This window comes from Cherax quadricarinatus, chromosome 19, assembly GCF_038502225.1.
Source record: "Cherax quadricarinatus isolate ZL_2023a chromosome 19, ASM3850222v1, whole genome shotgun sequence".
NCBI lineage: Eukaryota > Metazoa > Arthropoda > Malacostraca > Decapoda > Parastacidae > Cherax > Cherax quadricarinatus.
In genome coordinates, this window is record NC_091310.1 from 38922959 (window position 1) to 38948553 (window position 25595).

Consider the following 25595-nt stretch of genomic DNA (forward strand, 5'->3'; position numbering starts at 1 on the left):
GTCCCTTACACTTTTCCCTCCCCCTCTACTTTGGTACAGTCCATTACTGTCCCAATCTTTACTCACCCTCCTCCTCCTATCTCCAATATGGTCTCCCATACATCTTTGAATTCAGAAACACTTGAAGCCATTTCAGAATATATTGCAGAGACTAAACCTTCAATGGACACTGATTCACTTCCTGTTCCTTCTCTTCCCTCTCCTCCATCTTCACAACCCCATTCTTCGCAACGCTCCGTTCCTTCGCTACTTGAACATCTTCCAATGGCACCACACGTTGACTTTTCTAACCCCTCTAGTCCGTAGGTGCCTTTACCTACAGATTCCTGATATTTTCTTCATCGCCAATCATGGCCTATTTACAGTGGAATATCCGCGACCTCAGGGGTAATCGGGGTGAGCTTCAGATGTTGCTTTCTAGGTTTTCCCCTGTTGGTGCTTGCTTACAAGAACCAAAATTACACTCGGCTGTTTTCCAACCTATCTCAGGCTATAATTTATTGTATTCTTCGGATCCTTTCTCAGATGGGACCTTTAATGAAAGTGCCCTTCTTCTACGCAATGATATTCCGTACTGTCAACTATTTGTCCATACCTCGCTGCATTACACTGCAGCCCGTATCCACTTGAATAAGTGGTTTACAATATGTTCTTTGTATCTCTCTCCTTCTCGAGCATTTTCTATCCCAGACTTTGCCTTTCTTGTTTCATCCTTACCACCACCACTTCTGTTACTTGGTGATTTTAATGCCCACCATTTCCTCTGGGGGGGGTCTCATTGTGACTCACGTGGCATTCAGTTGGAGGCTTTTCTCGCCTCTCACCCCCTCCATGTTTTAAATACGGGTACTCCCACCCATTTTGATCCTCGTACTCATACTCTCTCTTGCATCGATCTATCAGTCTGCTCTTCCTCCACTGCACTAGACTTCACCTGGTCTGTTCTACCAGACTTACATGACAGCGATCATTTTCCGATCATTCTTACTTCTCCTTCCTATTCACCACCTTTCCGTAGCCCTCGCTGGCAATTTGATCGGGCAAATTGGGATCTTTACTCACACCTCACTGCTTTTAGTGAGGTTCCTTCTTCATCCTCCATTGATGAGCTCCTACACATCTTCTCGACATCAGTTTATACCGCAGCTTCTCATTCTATACCCCAAACCTCAGGCAGGCATTCTCAGAAGTGCGTGCCTTGGTGGTCCCCTGCTTGTGCTCGTGCAGTACGTTTGAAACGTGCTGCATGGGGCAGGTACCGGTACAATAGAACCCCTGAGAGACTTGTTGATTTTAAGCAGAAGCGTGCGATCGCTCGCCGTGTCATCCGTGAAGCTAAACGCACTTGTTGGCGAGACTATGTTTCCACCATCACCTCTGCTTCTTCTATGAGTGCAGTCTGGAAAAAAGTGAGGAAATTGAGTGGTAAATACTCTCCTGACCCGGCTCCTGTTCTACAGGTCACTGGTGTTGATGTAGCAAACCCTCTCGACGTTGCCATTGAACTTGGCACACATCTGGTCCGTATTTCCCGAGGGCTCCATCTATGCCCCTCGTTTCTTTCCTCAAAGTCTGCCAGAGAGTTAGTACCCTTGGACTTTTCTTCTCTCAGAGAAGAACAGTAAAATGTGCCTTTTACACTTCAAGAACTGGAGGCAACGCTCTCAGCTTGCCGATCATCGGCAGCTGGGCCTGACGACATTCATATTCGTATGTTACAACATTTACATCGGTCAGCCCTTGTAGTCCTCTTACACCTCTTCAATCTTATTTGGGCACAAGGAGTTCTTCCCCAGCTGTGGAAATCTGCCATTGTTCTCCCTTTCCGCAAACCGGGTACTACAGGACATGATGCCTCCCACTATCGCCCCATCGCTCTTACTAGTGCAGTTTGCAAAGTGATGGAACGCCTCGTAAATCGACGTTTAATGTGGTATTTAGAGACTCACAACAGTCTCTCCGCTAGTCAATATGGCTTTCGTAAGGGTCGTTCTACCATAGACCCCTTACTACGCTTGGATACGTATGTTCGTAATGCCTTTGCGAATAATCACTCAGTTATTGCCATATTTTTTGACCTTGAGAAGGCATATGACACAACTTGGAGGTATAATATTTTGGCCCAGGCCCATTCCTTAGGCCTCCGAGGCAATCTACCATCCTTCCTTAAGAACTTTTTAACTGACAGACATTTCCGTGTTCGAGTCAATAATGTTCTTTCCCCGGACTTCGTCCAAGCTGAAGGTGTCCCTCAGGGATGTGTTCTAAGCACAACACTTTTTCTCCTTGCTATAAATGATTTGGCCTCTGTTCTTCCACCCAATATTTGGTCATCACTCTATGTTGATGACTTCGCTATTGCTTGTGCAGGCGCTGACTGTCACCTTATTGCAGTTTCTCTCCAGCATGCGGTCGACCGTGTTTCCACTTGGGCCACCACGCATGGGTTTAAATTTTCAAGTACCAAAACTCACCAAATTACGTTCACTAGACGCTCTGTTATCTCCGATCATCCTTTGTATCTCTATGGCTCCCGTATCCCCGAACGTGATACAGTCAGGTTTCTAGGCCTTCTCTTTGACCGTCGGTTATCCTGGAAACCTCACATTACCTCTCTGAAGGCAACTTGTCACAGCCGGCTAAACCTTCTTAAAACCCTTGCTCATCTTTCCTGGGGAGCTGATCATCGAACTCTGCTTCGCCTACATTCAGCCCTCGTTTTATCGAAACTCGATTATGGTGACCAGATTTATTCCGCGGCCTCTCCTGCTACTCTCTCTAGCCTTAACTCTTCGCTCTTCCCCTGTTGAGAGCCTCTATACAGAAGCAAATGTTCCATCCTTGTCTGATCGCCGTGATGCCCATTGCCTTCGCTACTATGTACGCTCTCACGATCTACACAATCCTTCCATTTATAGAATGGTCACCGATATTAGTAGACATTCTTTATTCGTTCGCCGCCCCTGTTTGCTCCGTCCCTTTTCTCTTCGCCTACATTCACTCTTGTCTTCCCTTCAGTTACCACCTTTATATGTTCATGTAGCATCTCACTTTTCCCTACCCCCCTGGGAAGTTCCAGCTGTTCGGGTCTGTTCTTTCTCACTCCCTTGCTCGAAAGCTCAACTGCCTACGGTGGCTTCCCGCTCTCTTTTTCTTGATCACTTCCACTCCCATTCTCATGCCACCGCTGTGTACACAGATGGCTCTAAGTCTTCAGACGGCGTTGGATTCGCAGCAGTGTTTCCGGACAGCGTCGTGCGGGGGCATTTACTATCTTCAGCTAGCATTTTTACTGCTGAACTGTATGCCATTCTTGCAGCACTTATTCGTATCGCATCTATGCCTGTGTCATCATTTGTAGTAGTCTCAGACTCCCTTAGTGCTCTACAGGCTATACGAAAATTTGATACATCTCATCCCCTAGTTCTCCGTATCCAACTTTGGCTATGCCGTATCTCTACCAAACATAAAGATATTGTTTTTTGTTGGGTCCCTGGTCATGTCGACGTACAGGGCAATGAACAGGCAGACACTGCTGTGCGGTCAGCAGTACATGACCTACCAATTTCCTATCGAGGTGTTCGATTTCTGGACTATTTTGCTGCAATAGCTACCCACCTTCGCACCCGTTGGCAACAACGTTGGTCAACTCTGCTCGGTAACAAACTTCATTCTATTAAACCGAGCATAGGTTACTGGCCGTCTTCTTGTCATCAGTGCCGAGGTTGGGAGACCACTCTCTCCCGCCTTCGCATTGGCCACACTCGTCTTACTCATGGGTATCTCATGGAGAGGCACCCTGTTCCTCTCTGTGAGCAGTGTCAAGTTCCAGTATCGATTAGCCACATTCTGTTAGACTGCCCCCTCTATCAACGAGCACGCAGAATTTACCTCCAACGTCGTCTTCGTTCTACTACTCTCTCTTTACCTTCCCTTCTTGCTGATGGACCCTCCTTTAATCCTGACTCTCTCATTGACTTCTTGACAACGACTGATTTACTCCACAAACTCTGATGTTACTTTTCGCACTTCCCTCAGCCCTTTCTAGTTCAGTCTCTTGCTGCCCTTTACCCTTTCACCATCCACTGCCCCGCTGTTATCCGTAACCTATTACTCATCCATCTCCCTTTTGCCACCTGATGCCCTCGCTTCCTTCCTGCCCTGCAGCGCTGTATAGTCCTTGTGGCTTAGCGCTTCTTTTTGATTATAATAATAATTCATTATACAAAATAATTTTACAGACTGGCTGAAAAAGCAAGGTTAAAAGTTTGAGTCAGTAGACGAAATAAACAGACTTGTTTGCACAAAAAAGGTTATCTCAGGTAAGTGCAAATATATGTCAAAAATTAGTACTCGCCTATAAGTGCTTGACATATGAATGCAATATTTTCCACTATCTGTAATTCAAAATATACACCAGTGTTTCATGAAAACATACAACTAATGTACACACACATTTTATGAAAGTTTTCACAAACAAATTTTACACTGGGTTCAATGATACCCAACAGTAGTCCTAGTCATGGGGTCTACATAACTGTGTAATAATATGAAGAGAAAAATACAAGACAAAGAAGTTTGAAGGGATTTAAAATGAAAAACAAGAAATAGCAAACACACACACATCATGTTGGTTATCTGTAGGACTTGCCAGGAGTGCCACTTCTAGGAATTTTATAGCCCTATCATGAGCTGCAAAAATTTTCAAGCAGAGGTATTAAATAAGCCCCAGTTCATTAATATTTTTTTTTTTAATTTTCACAATAACTACTATTAAACACAATATATTACACTGTAAGCATGGTAAAGCATTGTACTATATACAGCTTAGTTACCTATAAATTATATAGTGGTTTCAAGTGAAATTTTCACTTTATACCATATTTTGCAAGATTATATAACTTTTTATAAATATTCCAGACTTAACAATTTACTACTAGTTTATAAAATTCTATGGTAGATTTAGTTCTTGAGTTACCCATTTGTTGCATATACAAATAGGTATGTACACCTGCAAACATACATTCAAATAATTGAGCTTCCTGGGAAGACACTTGTCCAAGACTTGGTATAACAATATATAACAGACAGGAAGATCATCCCTCTCAATTACTAAGATGACTAATACACAAGATTGTGGCCACTGTGCAATAGATCATTGTATATATATTAAGTAAACAGAAAAAACTAACAGAACTTAAGGATGGACTAATATCATCAATACATGAACTTTCATTCAGTGTACAACAGAGATGTGCCAACTCTGATTTACTTCATATATTCCTAGGCACTTTCTTAATTTTTTCTTCATAAGTAGTTTTAAAAAAAATCAACTTTCCTTTAAATGTAGAGAGAGATTTTAAATAACAGAGTAAAAACATTATTGATCATTAAAACATTACAGCTCCATGTTTATATTTACTTCTACATCGCTATAAAAATATATAAATCTCCCTAGTCTGTTATGTTTCCAGGCAAAAATGATAGTGGTCCCTGGTACAAGGCTAAGTTTCCCGTGCAGAGTTTACGTTAAAATGCTCTATTATAAAAAGTATTCCTCAGGGTAAGAAATTATGCTGAATGTGTAAGCATACACACAAATACTACAGCAAATTCTACCCATGTACATACAGTATATAAAAATTTACAGTTCATGTTATTTTCAGATTTCCTGGCCCGGCCATTTACTAATGACACAATAATCTAGAGCTACATAAAGCAGGTGCCATATTAAGCAGACAGCATATCCATTGTGCCCTAGAAAGCTGCCCACCTAATTCAGTGCTGATTACAAATGAAATAATAAAAAAGAGGGGGGGAGGAGAGGAGGGAAAGAAAACTATATATTTTGAATACTGCATTAAAATAGTGTGTAATGATCTACATTTTTCAAAGGAAATGATTCAGCAATTTGAAAATACTATATACTGTATTTTAAATTTTGCACATAAGCAAGTGAGGTCATGAGACTAGCTTTATTCATTAGCAGAGGGAATTTGTAATCGAATAATCTGGTCTAACATTCAAATGAAAAATTTTTCTGCAGAGTACAATTCTTTGAGAACACTGTAGTACATATTTGATATGATTATGGTAACATGAACAATATGTTGCTAAAAACTGCCCAAATTAGAGGTGCAGGAATTGCCAAAGAATATCTCCATAAATCACTGTCTATTAACCCTTTCAGGGTCCGTGCTGTAGATCTACGGCTTTACGTTCAGGGTCCAAACTGTAGATCTACGCCATGAGCTCAGCTCACTCTGATAAGCAGTGAGTGGTAAATCTGGGCCTAGATATAAGAGAATACATCTATGTGGTATGTGTGCAGCACATAAAACAAATCCTGCAGCACACAGTGTATAATGAGAGAAAAAAAACCGAGACCATGATTTTCGATTAAAACAGCGACTTTGCAGTGTTTTTTTTTGTATATTTTTTATAGTTGTATTTGCGATTTCTTGGTCTCATTTGATAGAATGGAAGACATATTACAGAAATAGAGATGATTTTGATTGGTTTTAGTACTGGAAATGGCTTGAAACTGAGCTCAAGAGTAAACAAACGACCTCACACATCTAATACACACCAGCTGGTGGGTTTAATATACATTCACAAATGTGGTGATGATATTTATACAATTATTACAATATTGCGTAACAGTAAATCTATTTTTTGGTATGAATAAAAATTCATTATGTGAATAAAAAATCAAAACAGAATTTATTTGTAAAGCCTCAAAACGTAACTAATGAACAGAGGAAATGTTAGTTTAGTGCCAGGAATACCTACATTGTTTATTCTGGACCCTATTTTGAAATTGGAATATTTTGAACTTTATGTTAAATTGGCCAAATTACCAATTTCAGATCACTTTATTTTGTAGTTGAAACAGTTGACTTGGTGATTTCTTGTGCTCAATCGATAGAATAGAAGTAATACTAGTGAAATAGCTAAGAATTTGGTCGACTGGAATAATGTAATTGGCCTAAAATGGGAGTCAAAGTCGGCAAAATCGCCGATGCATAAATATCGCTGACACGTCAAAATTCGTGAGAGCATAATTTCGTCAATTTTCCATCAAATTTCGTACTTTTTGTTTTATTACCTTCAGAAAAAAATTCTCTACCTTTTCATAAGAAAAAATAAAAAATTTTTGGGGAAAATTCTTGGACCCTGGTGAGCACTTTGAAATTTGGCCTCTGGACCCTGAAAGGGTTAACTGGGCATATTTAACCCTTTCAGGGTCCAAGGCCCAAATCTGAAGTGGTGCCCCAGTGTCCAAGAATTTAAAAAAAAAAAAATGTTATTTTTTCTTATGAAATGGTAGAGAATCTTTTTGTGAAGGTAATAAAACAAAAAGTACAAAATTTGATGGAAAATTGACGAAATTATGCTCTCGCGAATTTTGATGTGTCAGTGATATTTACAAATCGGCGATTTTGCCGACTTTGACTCCCATTTTAGGCCAATTATATTATTCCAGTCGACCAAATTCTTAGCTATTTCACTAGTATTACTTCTATTCTATCGATTGAGCACAAGAATTCGCCAAGTCAACTGTTTCAACTACAAATTAAAGTGATCGGAAATTGTTAATTTGGCCAATTTAACACAAAGTTCAAAATATTCCAATTTCAAAATAGGGTCCAGAATAAACAATGTAGGTATTCCTGGAACTAAACTAACATTTCCTCTGCTCATTAGTTATGTTTTGAGGCTTTACAAATAAATTTCATTTTGATTTTTTATTCACATAATGAATTTTTATTCACACCAAAAAATAGAAGATTTACTGTTATGCAATACTGTAATAATTGTATAAATATCATCACCATATTTGTGAATGCATATTAGACCCACCAGCTGGTGTGTATTAGACGTGTGAGGTCGTTTGTTTACTCTTGAATATCGGCAAAAATTTAACATTTCTGCTACTTTGAGCTCAGTTTCAAGCCATTTCCAGTGCTAAAACCAATCAAAATCATCTCTATTTCTGTAATATGCCTTCCATTCTATCAAATGAGACCAAGAAATCGCAAATACAACTATAAAAAACGTACGAAAAAACATTGCAAAGTCACTGTTTTAATCGAAAATCATGGTCTCAGTTTTTTTTCTCTCATTATACACAATGTGCTGCAGGATTTGTTTTATGTGGTGCACACATACTACATAGATGTATTCTCTCATATCTAGGCCCAAATGTACCACTCACAGTTTATCAGAGTGAGCTGAGCTCATGACGTAGATCTATGGTTTGGACCCTGAACGTAAAGCCGTAGATCTACGGGACGGACCCTGAAAGGGTTAAAAATAATGTTATTACTTGTAAATAAACGTAGATTATAATTCTGCAGACAGTGTATGTAACTTTTGTGTTACAAGAGCAAAAATTGGAATGCTAAAAATTATAGAGAGTAAGTAACAAATATCAAGGGACTACAATAAATGACTATTTGTTAGTAAAGCATTAAACAATTACTCAAATATTTTGAATTATTATGATTAAAATATAACTGGAAAAACTAGATTTCTTCACTGGCTTCACCAAAAAAGACAATGAAAGTTAAGAAAAGATATGTAACCCATAGAGTAAATTCAGATGAAAAATAAAATTTGAGATTCTTCATTTAATCATTGGTTTGTATCCAAACAAATCTTACTAAATCCAAAAGCACCTTTTATATCTTAGGAACATTAAATATTAGAAAGCCTACCCAAGACTGGGCTTTACCTTTGTCCCAAACTTGCTAGCAAAATAATCTGTATTACTAAGTAAAACTAATACAGCAGAAGTAAGGCAAGTGATCAGTATAAATAAAACACAAGGTACAGTATAACCACTAGCTCTAATGAGTGGTCAAGTAATACTAGTTTAACTGTTGGTTTCTCTCAAAAAAGTAAAGGGAGAAATAAGAAAATATGAAAGGACAAGTTAACACAATCTTTACATTAATGTCTGACACTTACACATCACATAATTATACCTTACCTTCAATATACTCAAATATTACTAAAATTTCATGTTCCTAAAATTGTAGTGGCTGTCAGAGATCCACCTCTGCTACATCTTCTAACATAAGAAATCTTACTACTCTTGGAGGTAGAGAAGAGACTTCAAGGCTTGCTTGGATCCTCTCACCAAGCCGACACCGTATATCAACTCTGCATAAATCAGCAAGTGTGAGGGGCTGTGACCTGCAGAATTTAAAGAATGGTGGTTTACTCTTTAACACCATATGTTATCATGAAGTGATACAGACATGAAGACAAAAATTGCTTAGAGAAATTATAGTAAGAAAGACATCCCTGTTGTGTATTATGTCAACTTTCTGCTAACAATGGAATATTAGAAGACGAGGATACTTCAGAGTGAGAATATTTTCGATGCAAATCCTGTGTTGGTTTTCCCTTGCATTCATTTGTCTTCAAGAACCTAAACCATGTGATACAGTTGGATATTCTGTCTCTAGTTATATTCTTTTACAATCATTAGACCTCTTTCCTGACAAATCTTATAATAAAAACACACTTCTTGTGTACAACAATGTCCATTATTAATTATTATTATAATTATTAACTAAGAGCTAAACCCACAAGGGTCAGCAACAAGAGTAGTGAAACTTTTGAAACTCATCAAAGGTATATCAAAGGTAAAGGTAATAATGTCCAGCCTTTCCACGCGTACTCCACCATACTGCAGCTTGTGTCTATTTGGAAAAAAGGGGTAAGAAAGACTCTAGCCTTTCCCAGATTATTATCATCATCAACAAACCTAAGCACTAAACCCACCAGGGTCATACAGTGCTGCAGGGTAGGGTGTGTGCACTGCAATATGCTTGATCTGAAACTAACTTTTCTGAGAGCAAATGAATTAAAATTGCCTAAGAAAAAGAATGACATGTAAGGCTATCAAAGATTGCATATTTAAATTAAAATTAAATAAAAATTTATTTACAAGCCTTACAAATTAATATGTACCATTAATACAATAATAATAATACCATTATTTCTACAAGTACATGAACAAGGTACACAGACCTAGCTGATATCAATGACATGCTAATATACAGAAAGCCCCGTTATGCACAGCATTTCGGGCAAATTTGGTAAATTTTTGTCCCAGGATGCAACCCACACCAGTCAACTAATACCCAGGTACCCATTTTACTGATGGGTGAACAGGGACAACAGGTGTAAGGAAACACGGCCAGTGTTTCCGCTGAGGGTCTGAGTTTGATTTCTGGCATGGGTGGAAACACCAGGCAGTAAAATAGGTACCTGGGTGTTAGTCAACTGGTGTGGATCACATCCTGGGATAAAAATTTGACCTAATTTGCCCAAAAATGCTCAGAGAAAGAAATGCCCCATGTAAAAAATTAAGAACTCCTGACCAAGTGGCAGTCTGCCTCTTCGTTACCCAGAACATCATGTCCAGGGGCCCAGTTGTAAACGACATCTTCACGTTTACTAGAAATGTGGCATAACTAAAGTTGTATATGCAAGACAATGGTATGAGGGGAATCAAATTTCTGGATAGCCTGTAACATGCTGTGGGAGTCAAACTACTAGAAATGACAAAGGCAGGCATTGATGCAATATATAAGATGCCATGAGAATTGCTTACAACTCAGCTGTTCAAATACTTGACGAATCTAGTAAATGACCTCATATAATTCTGTCCAGAAAAACTGCTGCATACCTGACACCTTCAGAGGACTTAGAACAACAGTGTACACTGCAATGGCATGAGACTGAGAATGGAAGTTGTTAAGAAAGAGTGAGTGTGAAGCTTTAGTAGGTAACTAAGCTTTCATACATGGAAGCAGGGAAGAACAGACACAAATCATTGGAACTTCCCAAGGGAAAAGAAAGGGTGCTGAATGGACAGAAAGGAGGCAAATTAAGGGAAGCCAATAGAGTTTATGAATATGAAGAGGAAACGGTAGTAGTAAATAGGGGTAGCTATCAAAAAGTGAAATTCTATTAACATCCATTACCATCATTGTAAAGGTCATGGAGATAATGAACATCATATCAATCTTGCAGAGATGGAACATTCGCCTCCATATACAGGCTCTCAAATGAGGAGGAATTAAAAGCACCTAGACACAAATGTAACCCTTGATGATGAAAGAAATAAAGTCTAATAGTGGAAGACTAGGTAAAAATCACATCCAGTATCAGGCCCTTGCTCAAACAAGATGGGACTTACATGGAGGACAGCAAAAAAATGAGTGAGATACTAAGTCTCAGTATGATTGTGTTCAGTGAGCCATTAAACAAACTAAATAAAGATCAACAACAAGTGTGAATTTTTCATGAACGAGTCTCAAAACCTTGTCAATATATGCCAAACTTCTGATATAACATGCCCATGCACCCTGCCACAAGCCCAGACTTGTGGAATGCCAGGTTCATCAAGAACTGCAAGAAACCCCTTTTGCTATGGAGAGGGAGCCTGGACACAGAGGTCATCCTCCAGTTGCTAAAAACAATGGATGTAGCCCACTCCATAAAGGTGGCAGCGAAGCAATAACAAAGACTTACAGATCAACAGCACTAGCATTCCACATTATAAAAATATTTGAAAGGGTTCTAAGAAGCATGACTCAACCACTTGGACTCCCAACAACTGCATAACCCAGGGCAACACAGGTTTAGAGCAGGTCGCTCCTGCCTCTCACAACTACTGGACCACTATGACATGATCTTGGATGCACAGGAGGTCAATCAGAATGTAGCTGTAGTATACATGTACACAGACTTTGCAAATCATGGTGTAATAGCACACAAAATGTGTTCTAAATTAGTAACTAGAAAAGTGGGCAGATGGATCTTTAACTTTTTAACTAAAAAACAAAAAGTTAAGTGAAGAGCTCTGTTCCACAAGGTACAAGATTCACCCCAGCTTCTTCCTCATCCTCATATTTGACAGACAGTGATGTGTCTTCCTTTGCAGATGATAACAGAATCTGCATGAATGTGTCATCTACTGAGGACACAGTAAATCTCCAAGCGAATATAAACCAAGTTTTCCAATGGGCCACAGAAAGCAATATGATGTTCAATTAGGGCAAATCTCAGTTACTGTTGTATGGAAAACCTGAAGAAATAATGCACAGAATATACGTACAACAAGTTCTAACTACAGAACAGAGCGAAAAACTAATGTGAAAGGCTTGAGAGTAACTAACTAATGTGAAGGGTTTGAGAGTGACTATGTCAAAGGATCTCACCTTCAAGGAGCACAACAGTGTCATTATCATATCTGCAAGGAAAATGACAGGATGGATAACAAAACTTTTTAACAAGGGATGACATGGCATGCCAATGATGATCCTCTTTAAGTCACTTATTCTCTCTAGGCTAGAACACTGCTGTACACTAACAGCCCCATTCAAGGCAGGTGAAATTGCAGATCTAGATAATGTACTGAGAATGTTTGAAGTCCCTTGACCTGTACTCCCTGGAATCCAGAGGAGAAAGACACATCATAATCTACACCTGAAAAATCCTAGTGGGACTGGTCCCAAATCTACACTCAGAAATCAGAGAGACTCAGCAGAAGGTGTGATGTGCCACCAATGAAAAGCATGGGTGCCATGAGACCGCTAAAAGAAAACAACAAGTGTCTGGAGCCCAGAACTGTTTAACAGCCTCCCGTCATACATAAGAAGAATTACCAATAAGACCCCTAACTGTCTTCAAGAGAGAACTTAATAGACACCTAAAGCCAGTGCCCAATCAGCCAGGCTGTGATTCGCATGTTGGAGTGCATGCGGCCAACAGTAACAGCCTAGTTGATAAGGTCCTGATCCACTGGGAGTAATGGGTCATGGGGGCATTGATTCCCAGAACATCCTCTAGGTTTGCCCGGATACAGCTGGTTGCCATAGTCCAATTTAAATAAGATAGGACAGAATGAAGACAACAAAGGGGTTGTCTATCAGCACCCCAAGAACGATGGGCAAGGCTTTAAAAGAAGTATCACATTAGGTAAACACAGCATCACTAGCATGTACTTGACCACCACCATGCCAGACACTCACCCTGTGTACAATGTTGCGTGCAAACCTCCTACCTGTTTAGCTCCCCATCTTGGTATGTGCTACAGTCAGATTTCTAGGCCTTCTCTTCAATTGTTGATAATATAATCTAAGCACTAAACCTGAAAGGATCATATAGTGCTGCAGGGAGGGATGTGCTTAAGGATGAATATGTGGGGGTTAGGAAGGAGTGAGGAGCAGGAGTGTCCAAGGGTTATTGGGGGTAGGGATAAAATAAAATAAAAGTGGGTACAGCAAGTCAGTTTCCATTAAGAATCAGAAACATAGGAAGTGAATTCAGCATGCCAATGATAAACAGGACCATCTATTAACCCATTCAGGGTCGAGAGGCCCTCTCCTAAACTTGTTTTCAAGATCGAAAATTTTTCGGAAAAAAAAATTATTTTTTCTTACGAAATGATAGAGAATCTTTTCCTGATCATAATGACAGCAAAAGTATGAAATTTGATGGAAAACTTACGGAATTATGCTATCACGAAGTTCGCAGTCTCGATGATGTTTACACATCGGCGATTTTGCCCAATTTGATGGAAGGGGAATCCTCTTCCATCAACACCTCAGGTACCAATTGCTTTTCTGGGGTTACTTCTCTTCTCTGTTTCTTAATGCCACTAGGACTACCTTGAGAGTCACTGGAGTCCTGTCTCGCAAAAAAACTGTCCAGAGAGCTCTGTTTCTGGCGTCTCTTTAAAACTTCCCTAAAATGGGCCAAGACTTTGTCACTGTACAAGTTGCCGATATGGCTTGCAACATCCTTCTCTGGGTGATGTTTCTCCATAAATCTTTCCATCCTACCCCACATTTCAAAAATCTTAATTTCTGAAGAAGGCACCTTCCTCCATCTCTCTTCCTCCTCCTCTGCAGCAAGATTCTGAGCTGCGATCTGCTGCTCTTCCTGCTGAAGCTCTTGCAGCTCCTCAGTGGTTAGCTCTTCGTTGTGGTCCTCCACCAACTCTTCCACATCCTCCAAACTCACATCCAACCCCATGGAACTCCCCAGTGCCACAATGGATTTAACAACCGACATAGGATCATCAGGGTCAGCCCCAAACCCTTCAAAATCCCTCTTGTGGACACAATCTGGCCACAATTTTCTCCAAGCAGAGTTCAAAGTCCCGGTAGTCACTCCCTCCCAAGCCTTACCTATAAGGCTTACGCAATGGAGAATACTGAAGTGTTCTTTCCAAAAATCTCGTAGGGTCAAGCGAGTGTCTGAGGTCACATTCAAGCACCTTTCAAACAATGTTTTGGTGTAGAGTTTTTTAAAGTTTGCAATGACCTGCTGGTCCGTGGGCTGGAGGAGAGGAGTGGTATTCAGGGACAAGAACTTTACTGTGATGAACCCAAACTCCTTCAGAATTAGGTCATCCAAGTTTGGAGGATGAGCAGGTGCATTGTCCATTACTAGGAGGCACTTGAGATCCAATTTCTTTTCCAGGAGGTAATTCTTCACACTAGGGCCAAACACTTCATTGAACCACTCTACGAAAATGTCCCTTGTGACCCATGCCTTACTATTAGATCTCCAAAACACACACAATTTACTCTTCATAACATTGTTTTTCTTGAACACTCTGGGATTTTCAGAATGGTACACTAGTAACGGCTTCACTTTGAAATCCCCATTAGCAATAGCACAGAACATTAGCGTCAGCCTGTCTTACATAGGCTTGTGTCCTGGCAGCGCCTTTTCTTTGGCATTTTCTTCCAAAAGAGGCCTGTTTCATCACAATTGAACACTTGTTCAGGTTTCAGTCCTTCACTGTTTATGTACTCCTTGAATTCATGCACATATTTTTCAGCCGCCTTGTGGTCCGAACTGGCAGCCTCACCATGCCTTACCACACTGTGTATGCCAGTACGCTTCTTAAATCTATCAAACCAGCCTTTGCTGGCCTTAAATTCACTCACATCACCACTAGTTGCAGGCAATTGTTTTACCAAATCGTCATGCAACTGCCTAGCCTTTTCACAAATAAGCGACGTCATAAGACTATCTCCTGCTAATTGTTTCTCATTTATCCACACCAATAATAACTTCTCAACATCTTCGAGTACTGGTGATCTCATTTTTGTTAGCATATTTACCCTCTTTGCAACAACAGTGTCCTTGATTTCCTTTTTCTTGGCTATGATGGAAGATATGGTTGTACGGGATTTGTTATACATCCTGGCCAGTTCGCCCATACGTACGCCACTATCATATTGTTCAATGATGTTTTTCTTAAATTCAATCGTATTTCTCACCTTCTTTACCAAAGGCTTGGCACTAGCAGCTTTCTTTGGAGCCATGGTAGCTTATTTAGCACTTAAATAACTTGCAAGCACTAAAATAAATGGAATATTATGAAATATTTCGCTGGAGCACGTGAGGCAACCATCGCTCACTGGTAAACAATGGCACACTGGCTGGGAAGGAAAGGCCGAGGCGGCTCAGAGCGTGAGTACACGTCCGGGACGAAGGACTATTAGCAAGTTACCGGGCCATTTGCAAGCCAATATTTTAACGAAAAAACAGGACTATTTCCGAAACGGACGACTTTCAGGCCGGACGGTTATTGAGGGACCACTGTACTTTTCATTGTGAAACCAATCAAAATCATCTCAATTTCTGGAGTATGTCTTCCATTCTATAAAATGAGACCAGGAAAACTAGAATACAACCATAAATTCCATATGAAAATACGCTGCAAAGTCGCAGTTTTAAACCAAAAACACTGTCAAGTTTTTTCTCATTATGCACTGTGTGCTGCAGGATTTTTTTTATACTGTGCACACTGACCACATAGACCCATTCTTTCATATCTAGGCCTACCAGCTTTCTCTCACTAGATTTGAAGGCGCTAGAATTCACGTATACTAGTACGTCAATAACCCTGGTGCGTAAGACGTACTAGTATGTTGGAAACCCTGAAAGGGTTAAAATATGGTGAACTGACAAGCAACTTGAAAATTTTTGTAGAGCAGTGCCAGGCATTTTACAATGAGGTGTCTGTGAGTGAGATATGTACATGGTTTCAATTGATCATGGCAGTCCCACATTATCTAAGAGCCACTGGTCTTGCTCAGCTGAACCAACCTAATATTTTATTTCATTTAAGGGAGAAGTGCTAAATCTGTAGGGATCCTACAAAGCCTGGGAGACAATCAGGTTCAATCCTAGGAGGGGGTTTTAAAAGTTTTAGTCCATTTTAATTGGAAAGTTGAGAGGCAAATCTTTCTTAGTATTTCATTCAGCCCTAATTCTGTCCAATCTTGACTACTGGAACTAAGTATATTCCTCAGCTTCCCAAGCAACTCTTAAAAAAATTGATGTCATTCATCAAGGATTACTTTTATGCATGGGACCTTTCAATTTACCCTAATCAAGAGCTTGTAGACAGAAGCAAACACTTCTTTTTTTTTTTTTGCAAGACTAATGTGATGTCCATTGCCTTCACTGCATTATTTTTGTATGCTTGTGACCTTCACAATCCTCATACATGCAGAATAATCACTGATTCTGGTAAGATTAATTCATTTAACTGCCAACCCTTCAATTTCCACATCTGAACTTTGACAATGTCTTTTAACTTGCCCCCTTTACATTCTCTCTTTTTGGATCAATTTCCTGGCCATCTTCTTCCCACTGCAGTCAGGCATGGGAAACTGCATTTCCCCATTTATTAATTGGCTATATATGAGGGTGTGTAAAGGAAGACAGCTGAAAGTGAACATAGATAAGAGATTGTAGATGAATGGTTCAGAGAACCGACGTGTTGATAAATTAGACATGTGCAACTCTTGGGTATCTTTATTGAGGAAACGTTTCGCCACACAGTGGCTTCATCAGTCCATACAGAGGAGAATCTTGAAGAACAGGAGGAGAATGAGGTAATCAAGATTGATGGACTGACCACATCAACTCAAGGTTGAGGGACTGATTACCTCATTCTCCTCCTGTTCTTCAAGATTCTCCTCTGTATGGACTGATGAAGCCACTGTGTGGCGAAACGTTTCCTCAATAAAGGTACCCAAGAGTTGCACATGTGTCTAATTTATCATAGATAAAAGGAGATGAGAGTATTAAACAAGTAAAAAAAAACTGGATATCACATTGAAGGGATGGAGTATGGAAGAAGTGAATGTGTTCAGATATTTGGGAGTAGACTTGTCAGTGGATAGGTTTATGAAGGATGAGGTAAACCATAGAGGTGATGAAGGAAAAAGGGTGGGTGCTGCACTGAGGTATCTGTGGAGACAAAGAACGTTATCCATGGAAGCAAAGAAGGGAATGTATGAGAGTACGTATAGTGGTATAGGTGGTAATATTTCAGCAAGGCCTAAGAACCAAGGGTACAGAAAATTGATGTACCTGTATATATATTTTATTTATTTTATTATCACACTGGCCGATTCCCACCAAGGCAGGGTGGCCCGAAAAAGAAAAACTTTCACCATCATTTACTCCATCACTGTCTTGCCGGAAGGGTGCTTTACACTACAGTTTTTAAACTGCAACATTAACACCCCTCCTTCAGAGTGCAGGCACTGTACTTCCCATATCCAGGACTCAAGTCCGGCCTGCCGGTTTCCCTGAACCCCTTCATAAATGTTACTTTGCTCACACTCCAACAGCACGTCAAGTATTAAAAACCATTTGTCTCCATTCACTCCTATCAAACACGCTCACGCATGCCTGCTGGAAGTCCAAGCCCCTCGCACACAAAACCTCCTTTATCCCCTCCCTCCAACCTTTCCTAGGCCGACCCCTACCCCGCCTTCCTTCCACTACAGACTGATACACTCTTGAAGTCACTCTGTTTCACTCCATTCTCTCTACATGTCCGAACCACCTCAACAACCCTTCCTCAGCCTGTATATATATATTAATGTTAAAAGTGTCATTACTACCATTAAAATATCTCTTCAGTTAAAAAGTAAAGAATTTTAATTTATACCTTTCAGGCTAAAGCACTCTGCCTGTCCTTCCAAACAATCAATAATTTAGATTTTTCTTCTTTCAACACACCGGCTGTATCCCACTGAGGCAGGGTGGCCCAAAAGGAAAAACAAAAGTTTCTCCTTTTACATTTAGTAATATATACAGGAGAAGGGGTTATAATTTAGATATAGTGTGTTATTAAACTAAATATTCTAGCCTAATATTCAAACTTTTTCTCTATCTATTTTTCTTAAATATAATTAATTTTATTTGCATTTGTGTGTTGTTCTTACAGATACTCTCAAGTTCATCCACTGTAATTTACTTTTCTCCAATATCTTCAAAACTGCAACACACCAGTGTGTGTGTTATTTGTTTATTTGTACCTGGATTCCTATTTTTTAACACATCGGCCATCTTCCACCAATTACTGTCTTTCTAGAAGTGTGCTGACATCACAGCTCAGATAACTTTCCCAACTGCAACATCACAACTGTTCCCGAAGAGTGCAGGCACTACTTCCCATCTCCAGGACTTGAGTCCAGGCTAACCAGTTTCCCTGAATCCCTTTATAAATTCTTTCTCGTTCACACTCCAATACCACATCAAACCGTAAAAACCACTTGCTTCCAGTCACTCCTGTCTAACATGCTCATACAAGCCTGTTGGATGTAAGCCTCTAGCACTCCAAACCTCCCTGTTCCCCTCCTCTGATGATCCCTACCCTTCCTTCTCTCTACCCCTGATTTATATGCCCTCTTTTTAGCTGCTATGTTATTTCCACAGGGCTCAGCAGGAGGTTTTACCAGTTTAAGGCCACAACACTTAAAACAAATGCTCAATCCAGCACTTGGAGATGTTTCAGACAGGTTGCTGACTGAACTCACTAAATTTTCCAATGTGTGCCTGGCTGGCAGTGTCCCAGAGGCCATCAGACCCCTTTTCTTTGGTGCCTCATTGTATGCCCCCAGAAAAAGGATGGAGGAATCAGGCCCATTGCAGTGGGCAACACCCTTCGGTGCCTAGTCATCAAAGCTGTAATAAGAATGGTGAGTTGAAAGGTTGTTGCAATGTTGAAACCAACTCAACTCGGTTTTGGTGTTCAACAAGGCTGTGAAGCAGCTGCCCACCCAGCACGAGTATACATCAACAACATGTCCGATGAAAAAGCCTTGATCAAATTGGACTTTGCCAACGCTTTCAACTTAGTCAGAAGGGATGCTGCTCTCCATGCAGTTTCTAGACTCTTCCCTTCTCTCTATCCCTTCATAGAATCATGTTATAGTGTGACTTCTAAACTACTGTTTGAGGACCATGAAATTGACTCGTGTGAGGGTCATCAAGGAAGTCACAGAAGCACTCTCCAGTGAGCTCAATATCTGGTTCTTGGATGATGGTACCCTGGCTGGCACTACAGAATCTCTCCTAGAGGACATCAGAAAAATTAAAGACATGGGAGAAAGCCTGGGCCTATCTTTAAACCCCACCAAATGTGAAATAGTTTCTACCAATCGACAGATGATCCAGAATATTAGTGCTGTTTTACCAGGAGCATGAGCCATTGATCCAGCCAACAGCATTCTCCTTGGTGCTCCTCTTGGATCCAATGCCATCGATCTGATCCTAGAAAAAAATAGTCTCAGACCTCAGGACAATAGAAGGCAGGATGAAAGACATCGATACACATGATGCCTTCTACCTACTCACCAGGTGCCTGTCAATCCCAAAACTTACCTACTTTCTGAGATGCTCCCCAGCCTTCAGCAGTCTGAAAATCAAGGAATGTGACTCTCTCCTTAAGACCATGCTAGAGAATGTATTGAATCTTTCCCTCAAAGATGGACAGTGATTGCGAGCTTCACTTTCAGTCAGGCTGGGGGGGGGGCTGGGAGTATGCAGATCCTCCCAGACTGCCCTACCAGTTTTCCTATCCTCTTCCATAGCATCAAACGAGTTAATAAGGCAAATGCTTCCAGACAACCTCAGTGACTCAGCAGGAATACAGGACTCTATGCCAGTGCCATCACTGAATGGGAGACTCTTGCTGCTCCATCACCAAACCCTAGTGCAGCACTGGCCTACAAACAGTCAAGTTGAGATGGCCCCATCACTGAAAAGGTGCTTGCCAACATGCTCAGGGCTGTAACATCAGACAGGGAGACTGCCCGTCTCCAAGCTGTGAGCGTACCTCACTCCAGGGACTTCCTCCAAACAGTTCCCATTTCAGCAATGGGAACGTGCCTCGACTCAAAAACCCTCCGTATTGCAGTGGCTCAGCGCCTTGCTGCCCCAATTCACATGGAATATACATGTATTTGCGGCGATGCGCAAGTCGACCAATATGGTCTACATGGTCTTAACTGTTCCAAAATCAAGGGCTGGCATGCAAGACACAATGAGGTCAACGACATAAAGAGAACCCTTGCTACAGCTGGATGCCCAGCCGAGAGGGAGCCCCGATCACTAGCAGCCAACAATATCAACAACCCAGCAAACCGCCCCAATGGGATCACCATCTACCCTTGGAAGAATGGCAAGCTCTTAGCATGGGACTATACCTGTGTGTCCACACTGGTTGACACCTATATCCATCACAGTGTCGGGCGACAGGGAGGAGTACAAGATCAGCAAGTACAGGGACATAAGCCAACAGTATCAATTTGTCCCAGTGGGATCAAAGACCTTGGGATCATAGGAAACAAAAATGCCACACATTTCCTTAAGGAACTGGGTTCCAGACTCATCGACACCACCAGGGACCCAAGAGCAGCTACTTTCATGTTCCAGCGCCTCAGTGTGGCCATCCAGAGGGTAAATACATGTTGCATACTGGGCTCGCGTCCGGCTTCGGAGGAGCTGGAGGATATTCATAACCTTTGATATATTGTACCAATGTATTCATGTTTGTGTTTTCTATCAATGTATTCTGTCTATTAATAAAATTAGCATGTAGCATTAAAATATAGGGGGTGGTAGGAGATGAAAATGTTCAAACAGCTCCAGGGAGAACTTTGAGTTTTTCCTGAGGTATGTTTATTGTCTTCTCTGAGGATGAGGGGGTCCCCAGTAAAGTTATAGAGGTGGTACCTCCATATGTCTATAAAAAAAAAATACTAAATACTACATTAACCCTTTCAGGGTTTCGGCCGTACTAGTACGGCTTACGCACCAGTGTCCATGACGTACTAGTACGCCTAAATTCTAGCACCCTCAAATCTAGTGAGAGAAAGCAGGTAGGCCTACATATGAAAGAATGGGTCTATGTGGTCAGTGTGCGCAGTATAAAAAAATCCTGCAGCACACAGTGCGTAATGAGAAAAAAAAAACTTAGACCGTGTTTTTGGATTAAAACAGTGACTTTGCACTGTATTTTCGTATGGTATTTATTGTTGTATTCTAGTTTTCCTGGTCTCATTTTATAGAGTGGATCACATATTACAGAAATTGAGATGATTTTGACTGGTTTTACAATGAAAAGTACCTTGAAACTGAGCTCAAAGTAGAAGAAATGTTTGATTTTTACCAAAGTTCAAAAGTAAACAAATCATGCTATGCGTCCAATACACGTTAACTGGCACAAGTCTAATATTCTTTCAAGTGTGCTGATATTATTTATACCATTTCTACACAAATGCAGTAGTGTGCATAACAGTAAATCTTCTATTTTTTTGTGAGAAAAAAATTCAAAGTGAAAAGCAAAGAATGTAAGAGGGGCATTGGGACGTGACTAATGAACAGAGGAAATGTTATTTTAGTGCCAGGAATGTCTTTCTTGTTTATTCTGGACCCTATTCAGAAATTGGCATCTTTTGAAATTTGTGTGAGATTGGCAAAATTGCTAAATTCTGACCACTGTATTGGATAGTTGAAATCGGTAAATGGGTGGTTTCTTGTACTCATTCGATAGAAAAAATGGAGTTCTAGCAAAATAGCTATGATTTTTGTCGACTAGTACACGGGAATTGGCCGAAAATAGGGCTCAAAGTGGGCAAAATCGCCAATGTGTAAACATCGTCGAGACCGCTAACTTCGCGAGAGCATAATTCCATAAGTTTTCCATCAAATTTCATACTTTTGGTGTCATTATGATCGGGAAAAGATTCTCTATCTTTTCATAAGAAAAATTTTTTTTTTTTTTTTTGAAATTTGGGGGACCCTGAGAACAAGTCTCGGAGAGGGCCTGTGGACCCTGAAAGGGTTAAAAATAATTTTTACTAATTTTTCACAAAGGGTTTCCTAACCAAACATATAAAGTAGTAATATGTATGCACAGTATTCATCCTGTCTGGAATTCATATTGCTAAACACTTCATTGTGCACATTTGATTCATACTCCTTTGTAATTATTATACTGATTTTGCAAAGTCATGTTTCTAAATTGGGACTAAGCGATCTATCCACACATTTACCACTCATTATTCTCCTCCTGTTTCTATTTGTGATAACGGAAGAAAGGGGGTTGCTAACTCATGAACAAGTTGTGTTCCTGGTTTTCCAACTTACAAATGAGTTGCTTGTAATGTGGAATCTATTTTCTTATGGAAAACAATAGTAAAAAAAGACGGATATCTTTCACGCAAATTCATAACCATGGATTTCCTACTGAAATTTTATTTGCTTTGTAAGTGGAATGAAGGTGTATTAAGTCTTCCTTCATATAATGACATTTCAGTGCAGTTTGCATTATTTTTCATGCTTTAAATTTTATGCACAATTTTTCTTTTAACACGTTGGCTGTCTCCCACTGAGACAGGGTGACCCAAAAAAGAAACACTTTCACCATCATTCAACATTTTTCAATAAGAGAACAGAACAGAACTGAAGTTATATTTCATACAGGCAACTTATTATCTATAATGAAATGAGACACAAACGTAAATATTTCATAATTAATATCCCAGTGTTACTGTTCAACAATGAAGTTCTTAATAGCTATGCAAATTATTAATGTATCACCTAACAGCAGCAAGTCTTGATAGAAGCGTGCCTGGTGTGAAGATACCACTTAGCCAGTCTGCATGCCAAAGCTTAAAACCTGCCAATACTAGCAGTGTGGCCAAGGGTGCATTACCACGAAGAGCAGTCATATGAAGGTAGTCGGGGGTACCAGCTGGAGTCCGATGATTTACATTAGACCTGAGAAAAAATATGTTTGCAGTTTTAATGTAAGATAGATAGGGATCATCCTAAGAACAGCTGAAGGGAGGGGATTAAAAGAGGCTTTGAACATCTTTTTTACTCTCCATACAAGTACTTCAACCTTCTTAGATCACTTCTGCTTTGTAAAGAAAAAACTTTTATATGCTAAGTCTTTCTCTCTTACCACTCTCTTTACCTTGTCATTCCACCAACTGCTCCTCTTCCCTCCAGCAACCTCCCTCCTATATCCACAACTTCTGCTGCACACACACATTAACAATGCATTCTTAAATCTACCCCATACTTCTTTAACATTACATATACTCTCTCTAGCCCACCTTTCTCCCAACAGTTGCTTATACCTTACCCTAGTTATCTCCTTTAATTTATAAACTTTCACCTCTCATTATTATTATTATTATTATTATTATTATTTTTCATTTTCATTTTTCAACATGTTGGCATCTCCCACCAAGGCAGGGTGACCCAAAGAAGACACATTCACTAACATTAATTCAGCCGCTATCTTTCCCGAGGATTGCTAACGTTACAATCAGATTATCCTCTGACTACAACATCACCCTTCCTTCTAAGCTCAGACACTGCCCACCTCCATTACTCAGGTCAACCGGTTTCTCTGAATCTCTTCACAAAAGTTAACCTAATCACACTCCAACAGCACATCCATTAAAAACCACTTGTCTCCTAGCATGCCTATCTAACAGGTTCACACAAGCCTACCACATGCTCAAGCCCCTAAAACTCTGGGCCTCTTGTACCCCCCTCCCACCTTCCACTCCCAGATTAATTATTATTATTATATTATTCTCCTTGGGGAAGTGGAAAAAAAATCCTTCCTCTGTAACCCATGAGTGTCACAGGAGACTAAAATGCCAGAAACAAGGAGATAGTAACCCCTTTACCTGCATAAATTACGAAATGTATGGAATAGGTAGTAAGCTGCTAAATGCTGTAGAGAGTTTTTATGAGGATAGCGAGGCTCAGGTTAGGGTGTGTAGGAGAGAGGGAGATTACTTCCCAGTCAAAGCAGGTCTTAGACAGGGATGTGTAATGTCACCATGGTTGTTTAATATATTTATAGATGGAACTGCAAAAGAAATAAATGCTAGGGAGTTGGGGAGAGGGGGTGGGATTAACTCTTAAACTGTCCAAACGTAGATCTATGTTCACTTGCGTAGTGTTCTGAACGTACATCTATTTTTTTTTTTTTTTACATTTGAAAGCATGTAAAATAAAACGTAGATCTACGTTTGGAACACTACGCGAGCAAACGTAGATCTACGTTTGGACAGTTTGAGGGGTAAATTATGGGGAATCAAATACAAAATGGGAGTTGACACAGTTACTTTTTGCCGATGATACTGTGCTTTTGGGAGATTCTAAAGAAAAGTTGCAAAGGTTAGTGGATGAGTTTCAGAAGGTATGTAAAGGTAGAAAGTTGAAAGTGAACACAGATAATAGTAAGGTGATGAGGGTATCAAACGATTTAGATAAAGGAAAATTGGATATCACATTAGAGAAGGGTTGGAGGGAGGGGGTAAAGGAGGTTTTGTGTGCGAGGGGCTTGGACTTCCAGCAGGCATGCGTGAGCGTGTTTGATAGGAGTGAATGGAGACAAATGGTTTTTAATACTTGACGTGCTGTTGGAGTGTGAGCAAAGTAACATTTATGAAGGGATTCAGGGAAACCGGCAGGCCGGACTTGAGTCCTGGAGATGGGAAGTACAGTGCCTGCACTCTGAAGGAGGGGTGTTAATGTTGCAGTTTAAAAACTGTAGTGTAAAGCACCCTTCTGGCAAGACAGTGATGGAGTGAATGATGGTGAAAGTTTTTCTTTTTCGGGCCACCCTGCCTTGGTGGGACTCGGCCGGTGTGATAATAAAAAAAAAAAAAAAAAAAAAAAAAAAAAAATTAGAGAGAGGGAGTATGGAAGAAGTAAATGTTTTCAGATATTTGGGAGTTGATTTGTCAGGGGATGGGTTTATGAAAGATGAGGTTAACCACAGAATTGATGAAGGCAAAAAAGTGAGTGGCGAGTTGAGGTATCTGTGGAGACAAAAAGTGTTATCCATGGAGACAAAGAAGAGAATGTACAAAAGTACTGTATAGTGATACCAACACTTATATGGGTGTGAAGCTTGGGTTGAAATGCTATGGTGAGGAGGCGGCTGGAGGTAGTGGAGATGTCGTTTCTAAGGGCAATGTGTGGTGTAAATATTATGCAAAGAATTCTGAGTGTGGAAATTATGAGGAGGTGTGGAGTTGCTAAAAGTATTAGTCAGAGGGCTGAGGATGGGTTGTTGAGGTGGTTTGGTCATTTAGATAGAATGGAACAAAGCAGAATGACTTGGAGAGCGTACAAATCTGTAGGGGAAAGAAGGTGAGGTAGGGGGCATTCTTGAAAAGTTTGGAGGAAGGGGGTACAGGAGGTTTTGTGGG

The 25595-nt window shown here is 40.3% G+C and overlaps 1 protein-coding gene across 1 annotated transcript in view; it reads right to left on the reverse strand.

The window, feature by feature from the left end:
- Positions 1-4732: 4732 nt before the first annotated feature.
- The window catches only part of LOC128688359 (serine/threonine-protein phosphatase 6 regulatory ankyrin repeat subunit C), a 95595-nt gene continuing 74732 nt past the window's right edge, over positions 4733-25595 (reverse strand). Inside the window, exons 12-13 of the mRNA XM_053776173.2 lie at positions 22954-23133; positions 4733-9201 (exon numbers count right to left, since the gene is read on the reverse strand). Of these exons, the coding sequence (XP_053632148.1) occupies positions 9051-9201; positions 22954-23133 (331 nt within the window). The 3' untranslated portion in view covers positions 4733-9050. The remainder of the gene's footprint in view (positions 9202-22953; positions 23134-25595) is intronic.